This window comes from Vombatus ursinus, unplaced genomic scaffold, assembly GCF_900497805.2.
Source record: "Vombatus ursinus unplaced genomic scaffold, bare-nosed wombat genome assembly UNPS02005659.1, whole genome shotgun sequence".
Taxonomy (NCBI): domain Eukaryota; kingdom Metazoa; phylum Chordata; class Mammalia; order Diprotodontia; family Vombatidae; genus Vombatus; species Vombatus ursinus.
Genome location: NW_020945437.1, coordinates 17,812,659 through 17,839,882, shown reverse-complemented (window position 1 = coordinate 17,839,882; position 27,224 = coordinate 17,812,659). Strand labels below are relative to the sequence as shown.

The following is a 27,224-nucleotide window of genomic DNA, read 5'->3' as shown; positions in this document are numbered from 1 at the left end:
GTACTCGGACCTAGCTAGGCTGGTTCAATATGTTTGGAATATTTTCTATAAGGCAAACATTATACTGAAAATGCTCTGGGCACTATGACTTCAATAAAATTCAACTGAATTTTTCAAAGTGAGGTCATGTGCCCAGGAAGAAGGGAAACCCTGGCTGGGGAAGAAAAGTAAAGAGAAGGATGAATGCAGTTGAATGCCTGGAATTAAGGAGGAAAACACAAAAGAAAAGGAAACAAAGTTGGCAGAGAAATAAAAATTACAATAATATATTGGAAGAATGGTTTTAGATGTATGTCATATATTCATGTATATAAAACTACATATATACTTATATGTTAATGGGTAGACATCTAAATTTATATCTATATATATCTATAGTTTTTTTCTTCCATGAAGTCCTATTCTGATGAGTTCTCTAAGGCAGAATGTTTAACATACTAGAAAATCTTTGGAGTACAAATCTGGAGATGAACTACATCAAGTCTAGTGAAATGCGAAACGATCAATTTAGCTAAATGTAGAGATGTTTTTCATCAGGAGGCTGGCTACAGAAACTCATGAATCTGTTTACTTGGCCATAGAAGGGTTGTGATCTCCCAATAGGGAGTAACTAACACATGACAGATCTCCTGAGAACAGTTCTTTCATATCAAAAGATTGTATGACTTATAGTGAGGCAAATGTATCCAACTGACTTTTCCATACTGTAGAAATATACGGAGAATTAAAGATTAAATGCTAACACATAAAAGACACCAAACTGTTTTGCTTGTTTATTTGTTGCAGCATTTCAGTTATGTCCAACTCTTTGTGACCCCCTTTGGGGTTTTCTTGCAAAGATACTGGAGTGGTTTGACATTTCCTTCTTCAGTTCATTTGACATATGAGGAAACTGAGGCAAACAGAAGTTTAAGTGACTTGACACACAGAGTGTGCTGCTTTTGAACGCAGGCCTTCCTGACTTAGGCCTGGTGCTCTCTATCCACTGGGCCACCTAACTGCCCTATATGTGTCTAAATATAGATTGTATTTGTTTTGACTGCAAGGCCTTTTAGGCAACTATGAGTTTGAGGGGGGAACGAGGAAAAGGGAAGACGATATCCAGCTGGCACAGAACCTACAACCAAGTGTAATCGTATATGCACCACTCCTTACCCACAGTTCCCATATTTTGCAACAAAAGGCAGAGCATTTTTCATCATGTGTGGTATATAAATGAAATTGAATATTATAGCAAGAATATGAGGAATTCCAAGAAACATAGGAAGATCTGTATGAACCAATGAAGGCTGAACAAATATTATATATCAATATGTCTCTATAGACATACAAAACTCACAGCTTTTTTACATATTTTAAAAACTTTTAGTATGTGATATGTCAATTATTATACACAATTAGGCACTGAGTACACAAAATATAATTGTCCCCTGACTGCCAAATCTAACAGCCTTTTCTCAATCTTCATGTGCAATTTTGATCTCTCTGTAGCATTTGATACTGCTCTTTTGTGATTCTCCTACTACCTGTCTAAGATTTTTAGTCTCTTTTGCTGTTTCTTAAGTCATATCACACTCCCTAGCTTGGGTACACTTCCAAATTGCCTAGAGCTGACTCTTCATCTCTCTGCCTTAAGTCTTTCTTCACTATAATTCATACTCCACCCTACTGCCTAAGTGATTTCCCTAAAGTAGAAGTCTGACCACACCACTCCACCCAACTCAATAAACTCTAGTGGCTCTATCTCTTGGATAAAATATAATAATAATAATAGCCAACATTTATGTAGCATTTTAAAGTTTACAAGGTACTTTATACAAATATTATCTCATTTTATCCTTGCAACAACCCTGGGAGGTAGGCGCTATTATTAACCTCATTTTGCAGATGAGAAAACTAAGACAGATAGAGGTTAAGTGACTTTCCCAGCATCCTATAACTAGTAAATTTCTCAAGCTAGATTGGAACTTCTTGACTCCAGGTCCAGTACTCTATCCACTGTATCCTGCATCCGGTATTTAAAAGTTCACAATCTGGCCCCTTCCTACCTTCCAGACCCACTAGGTATATTATGTCCCTTCACATATTTTACCAAATAGCCATACCTACCTACTTGCTGTTCTCACACAGGACACTCCTTTCTTTGTGACTTTGCCCTAGCTGTCCCATATACCTCCACTTCCTGGAATCCCTAGTTGCACTGAGTCTTAAACTCAGTTCAAGTACCATCTTCTGTAGATTGCCTTTCCTAATTCGTCTACCTTCTAGTGTTTTACCTTTCAAGGTTACCATGCATTTGATTTGTATATTTCTTGTACATGTCTATATATGTACCTGTCATCCTGTCAGCAGAAGGTAAGCAAATCAAAGGTACAGACAATTTTGATTTTGTCTTTGTGTACCTGAGGCTTAGCACATTGCCCAGCATATATGTAAGCACTTAATAAATACAGTCAATACTCAACTTCCATGAAAACAGGGCAAAAGTCACAAATGCAAATGTTGATAAATTGAACCTATGGGAAACAGGGGGTCAGGTTCCCACAACCACCAAAAACTGTAATCTTTCACTAGAGATTGCTTAAAATACACTTTTCTTCATACATTTCATTATAGCAAAACATTAATTCTAATAATATGCATTTTTACTAACACAGTAACCAGGAAATAACCCATAAAATGGAGTACACAAAATTGGTAACCTGCAAAACATTTTTCTCACTAATAATTTCCTAGAATTCTGTGACCTTTTGTGCTAACAACTCAATTAAAAAAACCACTGATTTAAATAATTTTCATTTTTCATGATATGTGACATCTACAGTATCATAAAATACTGTGTAATAAATATAATCCTTTTTTTTTTAACAAATATAATTCTTAAAACTAAAACATTTTTTAACTTGAATCTTACCTTCCTATGTGTCAGATGGCAGTGTGAGGGTATTGTACTGTATACTACACTGTTGTAAACCTCTTGCCTTGATTGCCCTCTGAAAACCGAGGGAGAAGTTGCTGGGAATTTAGTTGCTGCTGTCAGAAGACACTAACACTGATGAGGCCTCAACATCACTTTAGAGCCCAAAGGACTTGCACTATGCTTTGGGGGCATAATTTTAACACAAAACTTGAGTTTAAAAAACAAACAATGAAAATATGTAACGGATGCAGGTGGAGTTTTTTACAATGGTAGGGTAAAAAGATTAGTAAAGTGCCTCATGGGGTATTAGCTGCTCCACAAACTTGCATGTATTGCGCCTCTCATTTTTTTCTCTACTGCACATAGCTGGAAATGTGTGTGGTTGCCAATGCAAAAGTAAAAATGAAGTTACTAATAAAATCATGTAAATGTTTGAAGTTGCAAAAGTTTAACATGCAAATGTTGAGGACTGACTGTACTTGTTGATTAACTGATCCTAAAATCAAAGCTCTACGGAAGAACACATTTAACAATTAACAAATGATGAATGCTGATTTTAATGTATACTTTTGGAACTGCAAAATGACCAAGAACAGATTTGAAAAGCATCTATACAAAATGACATAGAACACTAAAAAAACACAGGGATCATCAGTCAGCTATTGAAAGATTAAGAATTCCTCATCAAAGAAGGAGCTGATTTATACGCATTCTTAGAGCAACAAGATAAAGAGGTCAAAAACTTACATAAATACTTTTGGAACAAGGAGATATCACTTCATCCAGCAACAGTGAAGGCTGGTTACAGGTACACACTATTGGATTTATCAAACGAAACAAAAGTGGTTTTCTTTCAGATGAGACCCATGAAATGGTTATGATTCAAAATTGACCTGCCATGGGCAGCATCCACATAAACTCAATCAACAATGTTAACAGAGAAGCAATGAACAAGTAATTGGCTATGTCATGAAGATTTCTTTATGGAAATGAAAGGGTTTACGAAGGATGGCAATTCAAAATCAGATCATCACCACCAAAATTACAGAAGTGTTAACCTCAAGGAGTCTGGAATTATGATCAATCTAGATCATTCAAAATGTTAGAAACTTTAACACATCAACATAGGCTATAAAAATCTGATACGTATTGAGTACCTTGTAAGATGTGACAAGTGGTTAGAGTTACACAACAGAATATTTTTCATGGACTAACATAATAAATTCCTATATTATATCCTAGGTTAATCAAATAAACCATATCAAAACTATACCATTTTCACAGGCCAAAATATTTATTACAACTGTCCCGACATAACATCGATCCACAAACCTTAGAACAATGATTTTAATAGACATTACAATATCAAATACTCAATTTTATAAGCTATGAGAAATTAAAACCTTTCAAAATATAGCAACCTAAGAGAGGAGATTAAAAATCACGTGGGAACAATCATCTTATTTGCTACTAGAGTTATAGTAGGGATGTTTTCAGCTCAATGAAAACCTACAGAGGATGACCTTACAGACTAATATTTTTATTCAACTACCAAATACAATTATTTTATCCATCACTACAATAGTTGGCAGAACATAAGTATAAAAGAACAACAGCAGGACAGCAACGTGTCCTGGGACTGTTTTTGTCCTAATGTCATAGAAAAAGATGAGAACAAGATTATATGACAATAAAAACAAAGGGGTTGATGACAGCTATCTTCCTTAGATCTCTTCTAATATCAAATCTATGATCCTCTGGCCACATAAAAATGGATATGTTAATTAATAAGCATTTATTAAGCACCTACTAAATTCTAGACACTGTTAAAGAGATATGATTATGATTTCTGAAGTATCAGGGTAAATAACATTTTAAAAATTTAACCCCAATTGTGCTAAATCTTAAATCAGTTTATTATCTGAAATGGAAGAAAATAAACTTGAAATGGTCCATACAATTTCAGAGACACCACTGCCAGCTATCTATCCCAGGGAAACCAGATCATATACGTATCAAAATATTCACAGCATCTAAGGATATGATGGTATAATTTGAATCCCTACTCTCCTTCAGAGATCAGCTTCAGTACTACCTTCTACATAAGATTTTCTGAACTCCTAGCATCTAGCCCAGCCACCAGACAACTTCATATTTATTTTGTATATTCTCACATCTATACATATTGTCTTTTCCTAGAGGATGTAAACTCCTGTGGGACAGAACTGCTTCATTTTTATATTTGTATCCTGGCACAGTGCAGATAATTAATAAGTGCTTGTCAAATGACTGATGAATGGAATGGAATGGTGAATATGAGAAATTTAGAGAAACAGGGATCATGGGATTATAGATGGAAGGAACCTCAAAGACTATCTAGTTCAACCTTATTTTACAGATGAGGAAATGGAAGCCAAGGAAATTAAGTGATCTACCAAATAAGGTGGATTTCAAAAAACATGAAGTGATTCACAGTGAAGTAATTAACATGAGGTAAAATATTAACATGAGGTAAAAGGTGTCAGTAAAACTTTAAAAAATAAAGGAAATAAAACAGTTAAACTTCCAATTCTAACAGGGCAGATAGCAAACTGTAGCCTATTATAAGAATTCAGAGCAAAGCAGTTTTCTTCAATGACAAAAACTGTTCTCTGCAAAAGCAGAAAAGCAATATACACAATTACTATAACAATGGAGGCTAGGGATAGGGATTATGCCTGTGATCTCATTAGTACAGGGGGATCTTGGACAAAGAAACTCCCTTAACTAATGCTGGTCAGTACCTTTTCTGCAACTCACAGTGTTGACTCTTGTAGAGTGCTCAGAAGCTAAATGACTTGCCACACATGTCTGGTACATATCAGAGGCAGGACCAGAGCCCAGGTCTTCTGGGCTTCAACACTGGCTCTCTCAGAACCACGGGGCCTCTCACAAGACGAACAGAATAAAGAAGAAACCAAACTGGATAGTGGGCCTGGAGAAGAAATGGGAAAATGCACCTTTCCTCATTTGTGGGAGAAGTGGAAACTACAGTTGTGCAGGCCTGCATATGCCTGAGTTAGACAGCCAATGGCTTGGTCAGTGTGACTGAGCCATTCTTTTTCTTTTCAGGATCTTCTAAAAATCTATGTCACACGCTACTTACTGGAGGAGAAGGGCAGGACATATTCAGAAATTAACATGATGTAAATGGTGTCAGTAAAACTTTAAAAAATAAAGGAAATAAAACAGTTAAACTTCCAGAGCAGGTAGCAAACTGTAGCCTATTATAAGAATTTAGAGCAAAGCAGTCTTTTTCAATGACAAAAACTGTTTTCCCTTTAGGAAAATATTCTGTACAAGTCTTTCTCTAACAGTGCCTTTTATTGACTATATGGGAACAACTCACTACCATACTTAAACTACTGATCTGGCAACCAGGAGGGTGCCTAATTCTTTCAGAAAGCACTTGTCATTTACCAATTTGTGTTTACAGCCTGAACACACTGAAACTTTTTTTTTCTACATGAAAAACCATATTCCACTTTAAAAATGGAGCCATGAACTCACGGGACTACCATACATTATTATAGATAAATACAGCTTTTCTAAATCTAATTGACATTTATTCCATTTAAAATGTCTATTAAAATAAAATTGAAGAAAAGCAGAGAGAAAAAAGCTCAACAACCTGTTCTTCGAGATTAGATCATACATGGATCTGAAACATGATGTACTGTATACTAATAATCTAGTGCTTCACAAATTAAATTGGGAACATCTGACTAACATTGCTAAAAAAAGACTTCACATCTCTTGGAAAAATAAAAATTCTGTAATCCACCAATTTAGTTTTATGTCAAGTATCTTTGCACACTGTGTTCTCTTCTGTAGCTTCACTAAATTTTACTAAGAACACATTTCATGTGATAAGGAAGGCTACAACACATGTTCTGCAACTTTCCAACAATCTCAAATGTTTGGTGGTTACATGCTGAAACACATACATTTAATGCCTCACAAAACCTCTGAGGAAGTATTCTCCTTGACAATAAAGGAATGAATGAATACTCAGAGATAAAGGACATCTTCATGGCATATTCTATCAGTATCAGAAATCAAAGTGACAGGAAAAAATAATATAGAAACTTTGGGAATCTGAATCATACCGAGTGAGAAAACTGTAACAGGAAAAAAATGAAGGGTCACTGAATCTCAGGTTCTGTGGCTCTAAGACGGAGCTTTGAATAGCATATACCGTTACGTCTCTTCCTTCCTGCTAGGTCTGACTAGGTTAAGTCTCCTGAGTGAATGTAAGCTCTTTGAGGAAAGGGACTGTTTCTTTTTTTATTTTTATCTCTAGCATTAGCACAGTGCCTGGTATGTAGTAGGTACTTAATAAATATTGTTGAATTACCCTGCTTGGCTTCCTATTTCTTGTCTTCTCTGCTATTTAACGCCTTTTACAATTTGACTCAAACCTATCGTTACAGGCTGACCACAAATTACTTCTTTGATGTATGCTATGTTCCAGCCAAATTGGAATTTTTGATATGGCCCAAACAAGGCATTCCAATTCTTACCACCATGTCTTTTGCTAGCTGTCTGTCCCCCATTTCTCGAAAGCTTTTCTCACCTTAAGCTCCCTTCAAGTCTCACCTCAAGTGCTACCTTCTGCAAAAGGCCTTTTAAGATTTCTCTAGTTACCTCATTCCCTCTAAAAATAACTTGGAATTTATCCTGTAAATCTTTCTAAGTTTACATTTTTCCACTTGTAAAATGGGGATATTATTTATACTTCCTGTTAGATTATTGTGAGGAAAATGCTTTGTAAACTATAAAGCACTATATTATTATGCTTCTTCACCCCATTAGATGATATGCTCCTCCTTGATGGGAATGAGTGTTTGTTATTCATTTTTGTTTCTCCCTCAGTAAGTCTAGTACTTAAACATTTATTAAATATTGAAGAGTTGATCCAGCCTTACTGATTGCTTAAAAATATTCTGCAAAAGCAAACTTTTTCACTGTCCAGAGTGTACTTACATATTCATTCTTTAATAAGCATTCTCCCTAAGATACTACCTTCTAAGATCATCAAAGAGCACTAGCCTGAAAAAGTTTTTAATTGTTACCATAGTTCACATATTTTTAAATGTCCTTAATATTCTTAAAATCTTAAGAGTTTGAAGAGACTTCTAAGATCATCTAACCCAACCCGATAACTATTCAAGTCAATGTACATTTTTTAAGCCCCTAAAAAGACAATGACAAAACAATCCCTGCTCTGTATCCTTCTACCAGGATACATCATGTTCACAGAGCAGTTAAATACAAGATAATCAGAGGAAGGAGAGAGCACCAAAATGAAGTGCATCAGGAATGGCTTCCAACAGCAGTTAGTTTACTTGGGTCTTGGAGGAAGCCAAAGATTCCAATCAATCAGTCAATATGCATTTATTATGTGCTTACTATGTGCCACATACTATGTTAGGGACAAAGACAAAAGTGAAACAGCTTGCTGAATGGATAATACACATCACATGTACTTTTACAGAATTCCAACTTTTGCCTTAGGTGGCAGTGATTGAAGCCTCCTGGAATAAGGGTTAATATAATCTGTAGGATCTTATATTCTATCAGAGAGACGTCGTACATACATAAGGGGCTAGAATCCATATCTCCTGATTGCTGAGTGCAGTTTTCAATTTGATTAAAAAATATTTATTTTGCAACTAATATATGGAAGCATTTATACCACATGTCCTCTGTCAGAGTAGTAATTTTGTTTCATTTCTTGGGTTGTGTTTTATCCTTTCCCACTTAGTATTTGTCTGTCTGTCTCACTCATGGGTTAATAACCAATCCAATGGGTTTTGTTATGTTTAAAAGAAAATTTAAATACAAATACCATAAAAATACATAATTTCCTTTGAATCAATCACTCATCTTTATAGATGAGATTTTTAAAAAGTAATCATAAACTATCTCTAGAGTACCAGAGCTAACCATCTAAATATTCAATCACCTAGCTGAAATTACAGGGATGTGTAGCAATACAACTCATAGGAATAATATCTAGGGCTTTTAGTCAGACTACAAGCTAAATGTGAGTATTGGCAGCTAAAAATGCTAATGTCATCTTGGCTACATTGAGGAATGTATAGGGTCCAGAATGAATAGTTCTATTCTCCTCTATCCCTATCAGACTACATCCAAAGTATTGTGTTCAGTTCTGGGTGTTTTATTTTGAGACAGGCAATGACAAACTAGAGACTGTCCAGGAAGATAAGTGGGGCAGGGAGAGAGCTCAAAACCACGTCACAGATAAAAAACTTAGGGATGTTTAACCCAGAAGAAAGTGGGTGGGGAGGGGGAGTAAGGGAAAGAGGAATGGGAATGGGGAATAAATGATGTGAGACCTGTTTCCTATAATCTGAATAGCTGTCATATGCAAGAAAGATCAGATCTATTGTTTCATCTTAGAAGAAACAGGGAGCAATGAATGGAAGTTGCAGAGATAATAATTTAGCCTAAATACAAGGAAGAAATCCTAAGAATTAGAGCAGTTCAAAAGTGGAATACACTGCATCAGGACGGAGGGGGTTTCCCTCACTAAAGGTCTTCGAGTCAAACCTGAAAGACCATGATTTAAGATGTTTATAAAGAACATTCTTGTTTATATACATGCTGTACTAGATGTGATCTGCGGCCCTGCTTTTAAATCTAAAATTATGTGGTTCTTAAAGCTGCAAATCTAAGAACTGCTTAAATTAATATGTTTTAACAGGAAAAATGAGAATTCTCAACTAAAAAGGGAACAAATCTCAAGAAAGCCACAACGTTTCATTATGGATATATATCCCAATTTCAAAATTTAAGAGAGGTAATATTACAAACCACAAAAGCCTGATTCTAATATTCAGAAATGCCTAGAGAGAAGAAACAGTCTTATTACTTCCATTTGCCCCACAATCAATAGCCACTAAAAGCAAACAAACTACAGAAAATTCTGTACCCTGACATCACTTCAAGATGAAGCTGTGCTGAGACAGTCAAGAAGGCAGGAACATCAAAGAAATTCTTCCCTGGTTCTTTCACTTTGCTTGATGGCTGAAATTCAAGAACACAGGAAACTATTAAAGACCTTATTTGATTTTCATTTGTAAATCATTCATCCACTGAAAAACATTTTAAGGCAATACAAATTTTTATTTAAGACCACAAGAGAAAGATCACAATCACCAATCACTGAGAACTTGGGTTAGAATCTCTATTCTACTACCTATGTGACTTTCGGCAAATCACTTAACTTCTCTGGGCCTCATTTTGGGCCTAGACAACCCTGAAGGTATTATTCAATTCTCAATCTATAATACTATGTATATGGAGAATACTTATGGAAGTCTAAAAATCAAAGGCACTTAGTGTCACAAAATGGTAGCTTTAGAAGGAACTAAGGAATCATCCAAGTTTACTGCCTCATTTCACAGAAAAAAAAACGGAGAGTTTTATTAGGCACAGGGCATTAGAGAAAGCACTAGATTTGAAGTTACAATTCTGCCATTTCTTGCATGACTTTGGCTAGGTCATTTCACTGCTCTGGGCCTGAGTTTCCTCATCTGCAAAATAAGGGAGTTGAACTAGATAAATCCTAAGGTCCTTTTCTGCTTTAGATTCTATCAAAGTTGTCTCTCTCAAAATAAGCAGAGAGAATATGCCTGTATCACAAAATAAGCTTCTCCCTCCAAAACCTGACTGAGAGCAATTACCAAGTGCTACAAATGTATATATCACTTTAAGGATCTGAGATTCCATTTGTCTGGCCAAACATATTCACCTCCCAGTGTCCATCATGAGTCTTCTGACAGTTAGCTACATTGATCTTTGGACAAGAGACAGTGCTCAGTGCTGGCTGATACATAAAGACTTAAGATGGCAGAGCTTGCCCAAGCTTGCACTCCACTCACACAGACTTCAAGAACCTAAGGCTCCCTCTATGCTAGGATGAGACATTGCATAGAACTACGATGGACAAAAATGTAAAAATGTGGGATCTTGGGAATTTTTTTTGACATTTTAAAGGAAAATAATGGAAATTTTCTATCATAAAATTGTGATTATCTTCCATGTGCACACACATACTGCTTATCTCTAAATAAAGATATTTTAATGGTATGTGGTCTCAAGAAGCATGGTGTGGGAAGAGGGGAAAAGAACAAAACAACTCAAACCATTCAATTACCCAAGAATGTACAATTTTTCAGAGTTAGCAGAGCTCTGTACGCTATTTCAGGGAAAAACATAAAAGAGAAAAAGAATGGGGAAAACCCCCAAGATTCACTCATCTACAATGGAAGAACTATTATATGGCCCTAATAGACAAAGGTTGGTAGGCAAATCAGAAAGAAAACTACAGAATAATATAACTAATGAACATTGATACAAATACCCCAACTAAACACCAAAGTAGAAATTGTAAAAATCAATGAAAAGCTTAACAAAATGAAAACAAAGAAACCCAATCAATTGGTAAATAAAAGCTAGTTGAGTGAAAAAAAAAAAAAAAAGGAAGATAAACCAGGAGCTAGTCAGAGTAAAAAGGAAAGAGCAAATTTCCAGTATCAAAAATGAAAGGAAAAATCAAAACACATGAAAAAATAAATTAGAAACTTTTTCCTACTCGTATGTCAACAAAACTAACAATTTAAATAAAGTAAATCAATACTTACACAGATATGAAATACTTAGATTATCAGAATAAGAAATAGGGAATTTAAATAATCCAATATGAAAACATGCAACTAATTATAAAAGAACTCTCAAAAAAAAAAAAACCTCCAGGATCAGTTACATTCACAAGAGAAGTCTATAAAACATTCAAAGAATAATTAATCCAAATATTACATAACTTGTTTGCAAAAATAATTTTAAAAAGGGGAGAATAGGGGCAGCTAGGTGGCACAGTGGATAGAGCACTGGCCCTGAAGTCAGGAGGACCTCAGTTCAAATTCGGCCTCAGACCAAACACTTGACACTTACTAGCTGTGTGACCCTGGGCAAGTCACTTAACCTTAATTGCCTAAAAATAAAAAATTAAAAAAAAAAAAGAGAGAACACCCTATAAAATTCTTCATATGACAAGATATGGTCTTGATGTCAAACCAGCAAAAGACAAAACAGACTAGAAAACTAACGATGAATATTTCTAATGAAAAATATCAGTAAAGAGACTCCAGCAACATATCAAAAACATTATACACTATGATCAGGAAGGATTTATACTAGGAATATAAAGTTGGTACAATATTAGAAAAGCTACAAAATAACAGACCTTGTTAAATATTAATAAAAAAACTCAAATCACATGATTATATCAATAAAGTTTTTGACAAAAAATACATCCCCCATTTCTATAAAAATATTAGAATATCATAGGAACAAATGATCTTCCCTTAAAATAGTAAACTGTATCTAAAACCAAGAACCATTTAGAACCATTAGAAAGATCAAATGAAAATTAAACGAGAACCTTTCTGATAAAGCAAGGTTAAGGATATGCATGATCACCATTATAATTTAACATAGTGCTGGAAATGCGAGCTATATCAATAAAACAAGAAAAAGAAAGGGAGGGAATAAATAGGTGAAGAGGAAATAATATTGCTTCTTACAGATGACACAACAGTATAGCATCAACTAATTGAAACAATAACTTGATCAAAGTAGCAAGTTATAAAATAAAATTATGCTAATCATCAAATTTTTTATATATTACCAACAAACTCAGCAGAAGTAGACAGAGAAATTCTATTCAAAACAACTATAAGATATATAAAATATTTAGGAGTCTACCTACCAAAAGCACACAAAAGACCCATAAGAATTTGTTCTTCAGTCATTTCAGTCATGTTTCATTCTTCATGACCCCATTTTGGGGTGTTCTTGGCAAAGATACAGGAGAGGTTTGCCATTTCCTTCTCCAGCTCATTTTACAGGATGAGGAACTAAGACAAAGAGGGTTAAGTGACTTGCCCAGGGTCACATAGCTAGTGAGTGTCTGAGGCCAGATTTGAACTCAGAAAGATGAATTTTCCTGACTTCAGGCCCAGTACTCTATCCACTGTGCCACCTAGCTGTTCTACAAAACACAATTTTAAAGAAACAAAGACAAAGATAAATAAGTGGAGATAATAATTGCTCATGGTTGGACTGTGCCAATATAATAAAAAATTTTAAAAGGCATTGTTTCCTAAATTAATTTACTCATTCAGTGCCATAACAATCAAATTACCAAAGGATTTCTTTAGAGAGCTAGAAAAAATAATAAAATTCAATTGGGGAAAGAAAAAGTCAAGATTCTCAAGGTCATTATTTTTTAGTAATGAAATAAAGTGAGAAGGGGAATAGGAAGTATTAGATTTCAAACAATATTACAAACCAGCAGCTAGATGGTGCAATGGATAGAGAACAGGGCCTTGAGTTAGGAAGACTTGAGTTCAAATCCACCCTCAGACACTTACTAGCTGTGTGACCGTGGGCAAATCACTTAAATCCTGTTTGTTTCAGTTTCCTCATCTGTAAAATAGGGATATTAATAGCACCTTCCTCCTAGGGTTGTTGTAAGGATCAGATGAGATAATAATTGGAAAGCACTTAGTATAGTGCCTGACACATAGTAAGTGTTGTATAAATGTTAGCTATCAAAACTAACTGTTCCAAGTAAAAAACAGGAAGTCAATCAGTGGAAGAGATTAGGTATATAACACAGAGAAGCAAATGAATACAGCAACACATTTTTTTTTTTAATAATCCCAAAGAAGTTCATTGCTAGAGTACGGAATTAAATAAATAAAATAAAAACTGCTAGGAAGATTGGAAAGTCATCCAGAAGAAATAAGTTTAGACTAAGATCTTATACTATATACTACAATAAGTTCCAAATAGAAATAAGTCCTATATATAAAAATTCACATCATCAGCAAATTAGAGGAACAAGAGGAAAATTGCCTTTCATAAATATAGATAAATAAACAGTTCATAATATAACAAGTGATAGAAAAGATCACTGAAAATACACTGGGCAGTTTTGATTACATAAAATTGAAATGCTTTTGTACAAATGAAATCAATGCAGTTAAAATTAGGACAATAGCTAAGTGGGGAAAAAAATCTTGGTAACAAGTTTCAGTTTTAAAAATTGGATTGATTTTTTTTAAACAATCTAAAAGTTTCCCCAGTGTCCCATCCACTTCCTCTCCCAAAGAGCTACCTCAAAGGACAAAGCATTTTGTAAAGACAAAAAAAGAGAAAAAAGTTAGCAAAACTGATACATCACAGAAGTCTGAAAATATGTGCAATGTACCACTCTCATGGATCACCCATTTCTACAAAGGGGTAGAATAAAGGTGTTTTCTCATATCTCTTCTTTGGAACTATGTTTAATTCTTCGTAACTCTGCAATAGTCACTTTATTTTGTTGCCGTTCAATAAAACATTTGTTAGGCATTTACTATGCGCCAGGCACTGTAAGCAGTGGGGATACAAAAAGACGCAAAAGACTGTCCCTGCTCTCAAGGAACTTACAATCTAATATAGCCATTATTTATGTGACTTTTTTGGCTATGCTTACATCCCTCTGTATTAGTTAATGGAGATCTTTCCGTATTTCTTTGTATTCATCATTTTTGTCATTTCTTATAGCTCAATAATATTCTATTACATTCCAGAATCACAATTTGTTTAGTTATTCCCCAATCAACAGGCATCTACTTTCCTTCCAAGTCCTTGCTATCACAAAAAGTGCTCTTCTGAATATTTTAGTAGCTGTGATGGCTTTTGGCTTCCTTGGGGAATAAGTCTAACAGTGGAATCTCTGGGCCAAAGAGTATAGACATTTCAGTCATTTTATCTGCATAATGACAAACTGATTTCCAATACGGTTGTACTGATTTGTAGCTCCATCAATGATGAATTAGCATACCTGTCTTCCGCAAATCCCTCCAACACTGACTATTCTCACCTTTTTACCATTTTTGCCAGTTTGCAAGGTGTGAAGTAAAACCTCAAGTTGTTTTCAATTGCAATTCTCTTATTATTAGTGATGTGAAGACTCTTTATTATGGCTGTTAATAGTCTGTAATTCTTCTTTTGAGAATTGTTTGTTCATATAGTTTGACCATTTATCTATTGGGGAATGACTTTAGCAAGTTTCTTTGACAAAATTTGATATCAAAGATACATACAGAACTGATTCAAATATATCAAGGACAAGAGACATTCCCTAAGAGACAAATAGTCAAAGGTTATGAATTGTTGTTGTTTTTCATCCTTTGTTTTCTTTCTGGTTTTTTTTTTTTTGGTGAGGCAATTGGAGTTAAGTGACTTGCCCAGAGTCACACAGCTAGTGAGTGTTATGTGCCTGAGGTCATATTTGAACTCAGGTCCTCCTGACTCCAGGGCCGGTGCTCTATCTACTGCGCCACCTAGCTGCGCCTTTCATCCTTCATTTTCAAAGAGGACCAATGACATCCATGATGTGTATTTGGCTGTGGCTAATCAGTCCAATATGAGTTCAAAAGGCTCTTCCACAGGTCGAGCACAAGTAGTTCATTAAAACATTTGGGATGGAGATGTCTTTGGATTTGTGTAGCTCACGTTTCCTTTGTGCTACTGTGATTCTGCTTCGCTCATGAAGTATAGTGCCTTTTTTGATGTGGGTACAACATACCGGGTGGTCCTGTGCCAGAGTCTGGTCTTTGCCAGTCTTCATGTCTCACAATGAATACCAAAGTTCTTCAAAGAGACCTTTAAAGTGTCATTGTACTGTTTCTTCTGATTACAAAGTGAAAGCTTGCCTTGTGCAAGTTCTCTGTAAAATAGTTTTTTAGGTAATCGTACATTTGCTATTTGGGCTGGGTGACCAGGCCATCAGGAGTTATGCTCTTGACAGTAGAGTTTGAATGCTTGGAAGTTTGGCTTGAGAGGACCTCAGTGTCTGGCACCTTTTGTTGCTGGGTAATTCTCAGAATCTTCCTACGATAATCCAAGCGGCAGCGGTTTTCTGGCATGGTGCTGGTATACTGTCCAGTTTCACAGGCATTCAATAGTGAAGTCAGTACAATGGCTCTGTAGACCTTGAAGTTGATAAGCAGTCTAATACTTCTTCTCTCCCATGCTTTCTTTTGAAGCTTCCCAAACTCTTAGCTAGCTCTGGCAATGCGTCTATCAATCCCATCATCTATATGAACATCCCTAGAAAGCAAACTGCCAAGGTGAGTGAACTTGTCCACAACATTGAGTTTCTTGATTTACTCTGAACAATGGCTCTACATATGGATGGTGTAGTGCTGGCTGGTGGAGGACCTGTTTTCTTGGTGTTGACTGTCAGGCCAAAATTAGCACAAGCGGCAGATGATCGATCCATACTCTTGCACCTGAGCCTCAGCAGCTAGACAACAAGCACCCGCAAACAAAAGGTCATGAGCATCAACTCTCCCTCCACTTTGGTCTCGGCTTGTACTTTTCAAGTTAAAGGGTTTACCATCAGTGTGGTAACTGACCTAGATGCCTTTTTTTGTCTGTGATGAAGGAATCTGACTATACTGTACAAAACATCATGCTAAAAATGCATAGGTAGTTTTCAAAGGAAAATGCAAACTATCTATAGCCATATGAACAATTACTCCAAATCACTAATATTTAGAAAAATTCTTATCAAAATAACTCAAGTTCCAGTTCACACCTATTAGCACCTATTAGCAGAGATGACAAAAAAAGGAAAGTGACATTTGTTGGAGGGGCTACTGGAAGATAGGTACATTAAATAACTGCTGATGGAGATGTGAATTCATCAAGTTATCCTGAAAAGAAATTTGACACTATGCTCTAAAAGTCACTGAACTCTATATAATCTTTCACCCAATGGTATCACTAACAGACCCATATCCCAAAGAGATCAAAAGAGTAAAAATATCTGGGAAAATATACATACACACACATGTAGTTTTTTTTTATCACAACTCTTTTGGTTCTAACAGGGAAATAGAAACTATGAGAGAGCTCATATGTTAGGAAATATCTGAACAAATTGTGGTATATGAATATAATAGAATATTAATATGCTCTAAGAAGTGGAAAAAAGGTTTCAGAGAAAACAAGAAATTGTATGAACTGATGAACACTGAAGAGAACAGGAAGAGGAGAAGAATTTATAACGTTATACTTTAAAAGACTTAAGAAACAATGCAATGACCAGCCACAATTTAAGAAATTTCCCTTATTCAGCAGAAAAAAGTTCCAGTCCTGAATCACCAACTGTCTATAGGTCAGTTTAAATTGGATATCCTTTAGGCATCTCAAACTCAACATGTTCAAAATAGAACTCATTTCTTCCCCGAAAACCTACCACTCTTCTCAACTAGCCTATTCCTGTTCAGCGTCATCCTCAACTCCTCAATCTCTCTCCCTCTACTCATTCCATCAGTTGACCAATCTAGGCCATCTCCTCTCATTTCCTGTATAGGTTGTTCCCCCTGCCTAGAATGCTCTCCCTTTTTACTGACACTTCTTAGAATCATTAATATCCCTTCCAGATTCAGTTCAAATGCCACCTTCTATATGAAGCCTCTCCTGAACCCCTGGCCATTTGTGTTTAACCCCAAGTTATCTTGTATTTATTTCATATTTACTTAAATATGTACATATTATCTCCCCTGATTACATTGTAAGCTCCTTTCTAGTAGGGACTTTTCTAGTTTTGTCTCTGTATACCCAATACCTAACACAGAGCCTAGAACTCAGCAGGTAATTAATAAATCTTTGTTGATTGACTGAAAAACTCCCACTTAAAGCACTGAAGGGAGTTACGCGCTCAATTTTGATGAATATGCAACATGTATCTCAAAACATTAAACTCCAAGTTTCTATTTATGAATACTTTTTCATAATGAATGTAAGCTGATCCTTCTCAACTTACAATTCTTTAAACGTACAAAGAAGTCTTTAAAAGTTCCTGTTAAATTCTGTTTTTATATATGGAATAAAAGAAATTTGTCAAGGATTTAAATTAGAAGAGAGACTTTATGCCACTAAAAATAAAAACAAAAACAAAAACTATGTATTCAGTTTGGAAATTTGTTACAATTTAATAACAGTTCATATTTATATAGCATCTTCTTACCTATGTAGTAGAAAGTATTATTATCCCCCTATTACAGATGAAGAAATTATAAGAGAAATTCAATTTACAACACTATTAGGAACTCACTGAGTTGGAATTCAAACCTAGATCCTCTGACTCCAAATCCGTCGATCTTTCCACCAGAAGGTTGCTTCTAAAGTTATTAATAGACTATTAAAAAATCACTGTGATCTTCATGACAAGTCAACCCCATGGCATGACACATAAATGTTCTATGATCTGAGGTCAACACAATTGTTCCTTGGTTTGACACTTTTTCAAAATATTCTAGACACTGACACTCTAAGCATTCACATTTTACCACAAAAGAGACACCCTGAGGACTACATTCTATGTATTCAACACATATTTACTAAGCCACTAATATGTCTAGTTGAGACGGGATGGAGAGAGACAAAGCCAAAGGGACCTACAAATGTATATGACAGTCTCTGACTTCAACTTTTATTAAGGTTCTACTTTGTGCAGAACACATGTGCTAGGCAGTGGAGGAAACAGAATTTTAGAAAAGATGTGGCCCTTACCAAGGAACTTACAAATCTTAGGAAGAAAATGAACCAACATCAAGTGAAAATAAATCAAAAAATAAAAATGCAACAACAAAATATTACAAAACAGTCTGTAAGGCCTGAAATGGAAGATCTGTAAATTATTACTGAATGAGAGAAAGCAACATGAAGAAGAGACATTTTAGTTGCTTTTAAAGGATAGACTAGAATTCAAAGAGGAAATCACAAAACAGGGCATTTCAGATGTGTGGAACAGTATAATGAAAGTGCAGAGAAAGAAGTATGTAAGCAAAGTATGAGCTTCAAGGGAGTCAAAGATAACTCCAAGGCTTTGAACATGGGAACATCAGCAGAAAAAGTAAAGTCAGAAGACGCAGTAAGTTTAAAGGGAAAGTAATAAAAATTTTAGACATACTGAGGCTGGGGTTAGGGGTGGGTGGTGAAATATCTGTATGAAGGACAGTGGGGATAAAAGTCACTTAGTTGGGGGCAGCTAGATGGTGAAGTGGATAGAGCACTGGCCCTGGAGTCAGAAGGACCTGAGTTCAAATCTGGCCTCAGACACTTGACATTTTTAGCTGTGTGACCCTGAGAAAGTCACTTAACCTCATTGCCTAGCCAAAAAAGAAAAAAAAAAGTCATTTAGTTGGTCAGCAAGCATTTACTTATTAAGTGCTAGCCATTCCAGTTGGTTGTGTTGTTTTCTTAAGTTCTGAATAAAAATAAAAATTAATTTTAAAAAAGTGAAGGTTAAGAACATGGCTCTAGAGCCCGTGTTAAAACAGAATGAAAGATTTAGAGCTGGAAGGGACCTAAATATCATCAAGTCCAATCCTCTCATTTTTAGAAAAGAAAACTGAAAGGCTCAGAGTTACATGCCCATGGTCATGTAACTAGTACCTATTACAGTCAGCATCTGGACTCAGGTCATCCTAACTTCAAGTTTAGCTCTCCATCCACAACCAAGCTTCCTCATTCTGTAGCCGGTTAGAAGGTACAGCTATGCGGAGCTCCTCAAATAGCATTCTATGTTTTATGCTTTCTGGGTTTGGCAATTTGGTCAACAGAATGATTTGTTACTTGAGCTACAGAGGTTGAATTGAATAGCCTTTGATAGAACTATAACAGAAATATTTGATAAGTTTATCTCTTCTCCACTAACTAGGGTAGAAGCAATTTTTTTTTTCTGGCCTAGTGGCTGAAGATCCCTCTTATTATCTTGCTAATTTTACCTCTGCCTAAAAAGTCATCTGACTTACAATAGAAAAACTTATTCCAGAAAAACAAACTCCCCTGAAGTAAGGAAGGAGTGTTTTGTTTTTCTCATTACATCTACCAGGGTCTTGCACATGGTAGGCACTTAATAAACATTTGTTGAATTGAATTGAGTCAAGATTAAAAAAATCTTGATTTATAGAAGAAAACTATACATTTCCTTTAAACAACTACTCTAGCTATTGTATTTAAAACTCAATCTGAAAAATCAATAACATTAGAATCAGGAAAAAGACTCAAATCCTCATAAAAACATTTTTTGCTTTACTTTTGTTGCAATTATTATTTGACTTAGCTATGATCATTCAATTAAGTCTGTAACAATCACACTTTCCTGGCTTTATGTAACAATTTTGCAGTTCATTACTTGATTATAATAACAAATAACTATCATCAATTATGCCTAAAAATGGTGGGTTTTTTCCTTAGATGATTTTGTTCTTGGCTTTTATCATGGAAGCAACTCTGCTTATTTTAATTTCACAGGACACCACTTCTTTGTGAATGGTTGTCTACTACTGTTTCAGTGAACTGATTAGTAAGTAATTAGTATGGCTGAACACGTAATAGCCACTTGAAAAAAATGCTTGCTGAACAAATTTACTGAGTAGTACTTTAATGGTCTGAAACACACTGATTCTATTTTCAAAAGTATCTTGAAACCTGGGAGAATGTGGCTTCTTACCTTAAAAAAAGTAACTAAAGGGGCAGCTAGGTGGCGCAGTGGATAGAGCACCGGCCCTGAAGTCAGGAGGACCTGAGTTCAAATCCGGCCTCAGATCAAACACTTGACACTTACTAGCTGTGTGACCCTGGGCAAATCACTTAACCCCAATTGCCTTAAAAAAAAAAAAAAGTAACTAAAAACTGTTTGTTTAATTTGCTTGTCAGGGTCCATGTTCTCTCTACAAGCCCTATTAATCTCCTGTTTCAAGAGGGTAAGAAAAACTACTCAAGGTAGGCCTCTTTGGCTATAAGAAGATATACTTGTGTGTGTATATAGACATGTCTATGTATATATAGCCTTTTGTTTACTTACAAAAAAAAAATAATTCTATTCCCACCCCTAAGAAGTAGCATGGTATGGCTGAGAGAAAAACAGACTTGAACAATTTCTGCTATTTACTACCTGTATTAACTTAGACAAGTCACCTCCCCTCTCAACCTCCATTTCCTCATCTTGCAAATGAAGTGTTTAACTGGGTAATCTCTAAGATCTTTTCAATCCTAAACTGTATAACCCTATTATCATCAGAGAAGTAAGAGGGCGACGGCACTCCTCCAGACATTCCACTATCCCCACCACAATGTTGGACAGTCCTACCTGTATCTGTGTGTGGTACAATCTATTCTTTGTTCTTTTTGTTTGCTCTAAAGACAAGTGCATGGCACAGGAATGCTATTTATTTTACAGCTCATCCTATGTGCCTAGGGGCTTCAAAAATGTCAACTAATAAAAGCTTATAAAATAACCTGTAAAAACTTAGAAGAAACAGTTTTGACTTCATACTCATATCACTATCCAAAAATATTTACTAAAGAATTATTATGGTGGTATTCTAGTAGAGACAGGGTATATGCTACTACTTGAAACAGAAAAGCTCAATTAGCAAGCTTATTAAAAGACAAGTGAGGCCTTCCCTTCTTTGCAGAGATGAGACACTTGGATATCACCATCAGATCTGGTATATGTGTCACTTCATTTTATTGAAGTGTTTTCTTTTTCTTTCTTTTAAAATGTTTTTGTTATAAATGTTTGGGCCTAAACAAGAGGATGGGAGCTAGTAAACACCAAAGCTTCTACCAGGAGAACAACAAACGTTCTAACCACCCTAGAAACTCTTGAGAGTTTGCAGCATTTGCAGTGAGCCCACATGAGCAAACCCTGACAGTCTAGGGTAGGGCTGTGCTCTGCACCTAGAGGATACAAGTGAATTTGGGACCCACAAATACTCTGTGCACAGCAGACACCAGTGGAGGGTTATGATACTGGCAGGAGCCCAAGCAATACAGATTAGGACCAAAGAGGAACCCATGATCCCATCTGAAAGTGCAGAAGCAATTAAGAACTCAGCCCTGACAAAAAAAGTCCCCATTCAGGAAGTAAAGCTGCAAATAAGAAAAAAACAGAGTAAGACACTCATAATAAAGAAATATTAATTCTCCAGGACCACTGTTTCACAGATAAACACACAGGTAACACCATCTGTTGGGCAGGAGAACAAAGGAGGGCTCCTAACACTAACAGGTGTTCGAGCACAGGTTCACTTTTGATCCAATCAGACACGAAGACAGCTTCAGAAGGGTTCAATAAGCTTACTTCATTCTAGTCTAGTCTTCTCAAAGGGAGTTGCTGATAATGGGAGCACTAGCTCCTATAGCATTCCCTAATCACACTTCTTGCAGGAGCAAATGAGAATAGAACAACTCCTTCAAGATCCCCTAAGCCTTGATGGGGGCCTCTCAAGGCAGGTACATGCATTCCTCTATGCATCACCCAAATCTCCAAAATGGGTTCCTCACTCACTGACCAGTGCCCACTTGCTTTTTAGGGCAACAGACAAAGAAGGCATCTTGCCAACATTAAGCTCACAGGTTAATTTTAGCAATATCGTCACAACCTAGCATGGCACAGGCGTATATTACGTCACCCCTATATCTCTACTGCGACTGCATGGTGGAGATGTTTTCAACCATAATTCGTGGGAAATATTATCCAGGATCCTGGAACTATCATCTAAACGGAATAACAAAATCCTCCTTACACACACTAAAATTCACCTTACTTACAACCATTCTGGATACAAGCCTAGAAAAAGAGAACAACTCCTAAACCACTACAGGTAGAACCTCGGATACAGGTAGGCTGCAATAGTCCATTAAAATTTAGTATTTATTATTAATTTAACTTATTAATTACATTATGTAAATATATTATATTATTTATATTATAAATTAATTTAATATTATTATTAATAATTATTCAATAGACTGCAAAGTCCATTAAAAGCCCTAGAAGAAATGAAATGAGATAAAATGGATATTATGAAAGAAATGACACTTCTAGTAGAACTGAAAGAAGAATAAATAGCCTGGTCTAAGAGGGACAAAATCTTACTCAAGAAACCAACTCCCTGAAAATTAGAATGGACCAAACAAAAATCAACTACTCTATGAGACAACAAGAAACATAAGAACAAAATCAAGTCTTAAAAAAACAGAACAGACTTCTGCTTCCGGGAGCCAAGATGGTGGAGTAAAAACATAGTCGCTCTCACCCTCCCCTATCAACGTCTGAAAGCCCAGAAAATATCACCCCAGGAAAAACTCTGGAACAGCTGAACCAGAAGAAAGATGGGGAGCAGCAGTCCAGTAGCCCAGGTAGCTTGAGGAATTAACGGGAAAGGCCCCTCTTGCCCTGGGGGAAGGGGAGCAGTACCGAACTGGAGGTGTCTTAGCAAGCTCGCAGAAAGCCTCACTTTAACACACCAGGAGGAAATCCTGAAACCCAGGTGGTAGAGCAGGCAAACACCAACACCTGGACCTCCGAGTGCCTCAGTGAGGGCAGGGGAACCAGTGTAAACCAGCTCAGAAAACCACCAGGTGCCTTGGCATTCTACAGCAAACTGGTCTCCCAGTGCCTCGGCAAAAAATAAGGGAAGCAGCACTACAAAGGACCCCAGGCAGATAAACACCCTGCAACATCCATCTGAAAGGAGCTGAAGAAAGCAAAAGAAAAGGAAAAACAGGCAACCTAGAGTTCCAGCCTTGCTGATTCCAGCCCAACACCAGGTAAGCTGCCAGAACCCTACAGCTTCCAATTGCCAACTTCGGAGGCCCCAGCACACAAAGCCAGTGACCAAGACCTAGGCTCCCAACACAAGAAGCTTGGGTCAGTCCCTCTGCTCCCCAGCAGCAGAGCTCAATCTCTTTAAAGGCCAGGGAATAATCAAACACCATGAGCAAAAAGAAATGTATCACAGAATCATATTATGAGAACAGTGAAGATCAAGGCAGAAATTCTGAAAGAGGACAACATTGTCAACAAACCTACATCTGAAACCTCGAAAGGGAAAATGAACTGGTCTGAAGCCCAAAAAGCCTTCTTAGAAGAGCTCAAGAAGGATTTTAAAAGTCAAATGAGAGAGGTAGAAGAGTCCTTAAAAAATACAACTGACCAACTGGAAGAAAAGTACACTGAAGAAAACAAGTCTCTAAAAAATACAATTGGCCAACTGGAAAAAAAGTACACTGAAGAAAACAAGTCCCTAAAAAAATACAATTGGCCAACTGGAAGAAAAGTACACTGAAGAAAACAAATCCCTAAAAAACACAATTGAGCAAATGGGGAAGGAGGTACAAAATCTAAAAGAAGAAAAAACAGAACAAAATGTACAGTATATCTGCAGCAAAAAACAAATGAGGGTAGAGTCAAGATGGGAGGGTAGAGCTAAAATGAAAGAGTGAAAGGAATTCATTTTTGCCTGGCTCACCCAGTATACCTCCTCCACAACAATCTAGAAAATGTACCAGATCAAATTCTGATCAGGAAAGTCGAGAAAAAAATCACAGTGAGTAATTTTTCCACACCAAGGAAGCTAAGGGAAGTAGACAGAGAGGTCTACCGACACTGGGGACAGGAAACTGGCCAGGAGTGTGACGGAGCAGCAGTGGAGGCAAAGATGCATTTCAACTCCCAGGGATGGATGAAGGACCAAGACAGAACACCCTGGAGAGGGGTAGGGAACCTGTGGCCTTGAGGCCACATGTGACCTTCTAGGTCCTTGGATGAAGTCTTTTGACTGAGTCCAAGTTTTACAGAAAAAATTCTTTTATTAAGGGGGATTTGTCCTGTAAAGTTTGGATTCAGTCAAAAGACTGTACCCAAGGACCTAGAGGGCTACATGTGTCCTACAGGCCCCAGGTTCCCAACCCCTGCCCTGGAGGAAGGAGAACCCACAGGACCCCAAAACTGGCACTGGGTATAGAAATAAGTGTTATCTGGCAGTCCCCTCACACATTTCCCAGTTCTGCATCAGGGATCCAGGACAGAGCGGGAGCGGTCACGAGAGAGCATAGGCCCATATTAGCTGTGTACTGAACAAGAAAAAACATCTGGAAAGGTAACTGTGTGGCTCTGAGTGTAGGGGCAGAACAACGGGGACTCCATCTAAGCCTTTAGCCCAGCACAAAAGCCTACAGCGGAATAACCAGGGCAGGAGGCCCCAATCAAAGTGGGGCCAACAGTTTAGTCACTGTGAACCTGCAGAATATCACAGCAGGGTAACAGAGACAGAGTCCTGCAGCAGTTTATGGAAACTCAGCCACACACAAGCTAGACACCTGAACTTTGGTCAGGAACTTAAAGAACTCAGACCCAAGGGCAGTGAATAGACCTTTCCTTGGTTTGGGAACACTGAAAACTTACAGCCTTCCACAGCTGTGAAAGCAGATAAAAAAAAGGTAAATGGAAAAAAACTAGAGCCCAGAACCTTGCACTAACTTAAGTCCAAAGTCAAAAAGTAGGCTGGAAGAATGAGCAAACCAAAAAGGAATCTGCCCATAAAGAGATGCTGTTGTGACAGGAGAGCTCAAGACACAAACACAGAAGATCACAATGAGTAAGGAGTTGAGCATTACACCCAAGCTGTGAGCCTGGGTGAATGGGAGGATTCCACAGTAATTGAGAAGTCAGGGATAAGGGAGGGTTAGGGAAAAAGATAATGAGCTATGTTTTTGTTGAGTTTAAGATGTCTATGGTATACTCAGTCTGATAAGTCTAACAGGCAATTACTCCAAAATCTGTCATTTTGTTTTCTTGTCATCTTTGCCAATCTGATAGGTGTAAGGTAGAACTTCAGAGTTACTGTAATTTGCATTTCTATTTGGAGCATTTTTATATGGTTGTTGATATCTTGGATTTCTTCCAATGAAAACTACCCTTTCATTAAAAAGATTAATTAAGAGATTTTTTAAAAAATTTAAAAATTTATCTGGAGGAACTAATGGTAAAGAATAACAAAGTAACTAAAGGCTAAAGAAATTATGATATATGACTATAATGGAATACTACAGTGCCATCAGAGGTTACAAAAGGGTTGATTTCAGAGTTGCATCTGCTGCCCTGCCTGGTGTCAACTCTGCAGAACAAGGCGCTTCTCTTAGGATATGTTCATCACTTCTAAACTCACCGCCATGCTGCTAACTCAAGTCCTGACTGACACCACACCTCCTTCAGCCTCCTCTCCCCTGACTGAAAGGCTGGAGGATGAAGTGCTACACCTATCCCAGTTCCTTTCTTTATAGAGGGCAGAAACTTTTGGATTCACTTCACTCTCCATCTGCTGTTATTTGCAATTGTTCAGTCCTACCCTTCTTGACCCCATTTGGGGTTTTCTTGGTAAAGATACTGGAGTGGTTTGCCATTTCCTTCTCCAGCTCATTTTACAGATGAGGAAACTGAGGTAAACAGGGTAAAGTAACTTGCCCAGGATCACACAGCTAGTGAGTGTTTGAGAACAGATTTGAACTCAAGAAGATGAGTCTTTAAGTTCCTGACCAAAGTTCAGGTGTCTTAGCTTGTGTGTGGCTGAGTTTCCGTAAACTGCTGCGGGACTCTTGTCTCGGTTACCCTGCTGTGATATTCTGCAGGTTCACAGTGACTGAACTGTTGGCCCCACTTTTTGATTGGGGCCTCCTGCCCTGGTTATTCTGCTGGAGGCTTCTGTGCTGGGCTAAAGGCTTAAATGGAGTCCCTGTTGTTCTGCCCTTACACTCAGAGCCACACAGTTACCTTTCCAGATGCTTTTTCTTGTCCTGTACTCTATCCACTGGGTCACATAATTGCCCCCATCTGCTGCTCTGTCTGGTTTCAACTCCACAGAACAAGATGCTGTTGGCCAGCCTCCCCCCGATATCGTGCCCTCCCCCCACTTTCCCACCTCTTTTTGTGTGTTGTCTCCCCTTTAGATTGTTAGCTCTTTGAGGACAGGGATTGTTTTTCTTTTTATTAATCTATCCCTAGTATTTAGCACAGTGCCTGGCATAGAGCAGACAAAAAAGTTTTACTGAATTGGACTGGATTTCGGAGAAACCTAATTAGACTTGTATGAGGTAAGCATTATTAGGAGAACAATTTATTCAATAACAACAGTGTAAAGAAAAACAACTGTAAAAGACTTAAGAACTTTAAACAGTGCAATGATCAACCACGATTCCAGAGGACTGATAATGAAAACTTCTGTCCACCTCCTGACAGAGAACTTCTGACTCATTATGCAGAATGAGACTACATTTCTGGACATGGCCAATGTGGGAAATCATTTTGCAACTATGCATG

At 36.9% G+C, this 27,224-nt stretch overlaps 1 protein-coding gene across 1 annotated transcript in view; it reads right to left on the bottom strand.

Annotated features, from left to right (window-relative positions):
- NARS2 (asparaginyl-tRNA synthetase 2, mitochondrial) overlaps nt 1–27,224 on the bottom strand; it is a 156,960-nt gene that overhangs the window by 84,190 nt on the left and 45,546 nt on the right. Inside the window, exon 6 of the mRNA XM_027848156.1 lies at nt 9,918–10,012. Coding sequence (XP_027703957.1) covers nt 9,918–10,012 — 95 coding nt within the window. The remainder of the gene's footprint in view (nt 1–9,917; nt 10,013–27,224) is intronic.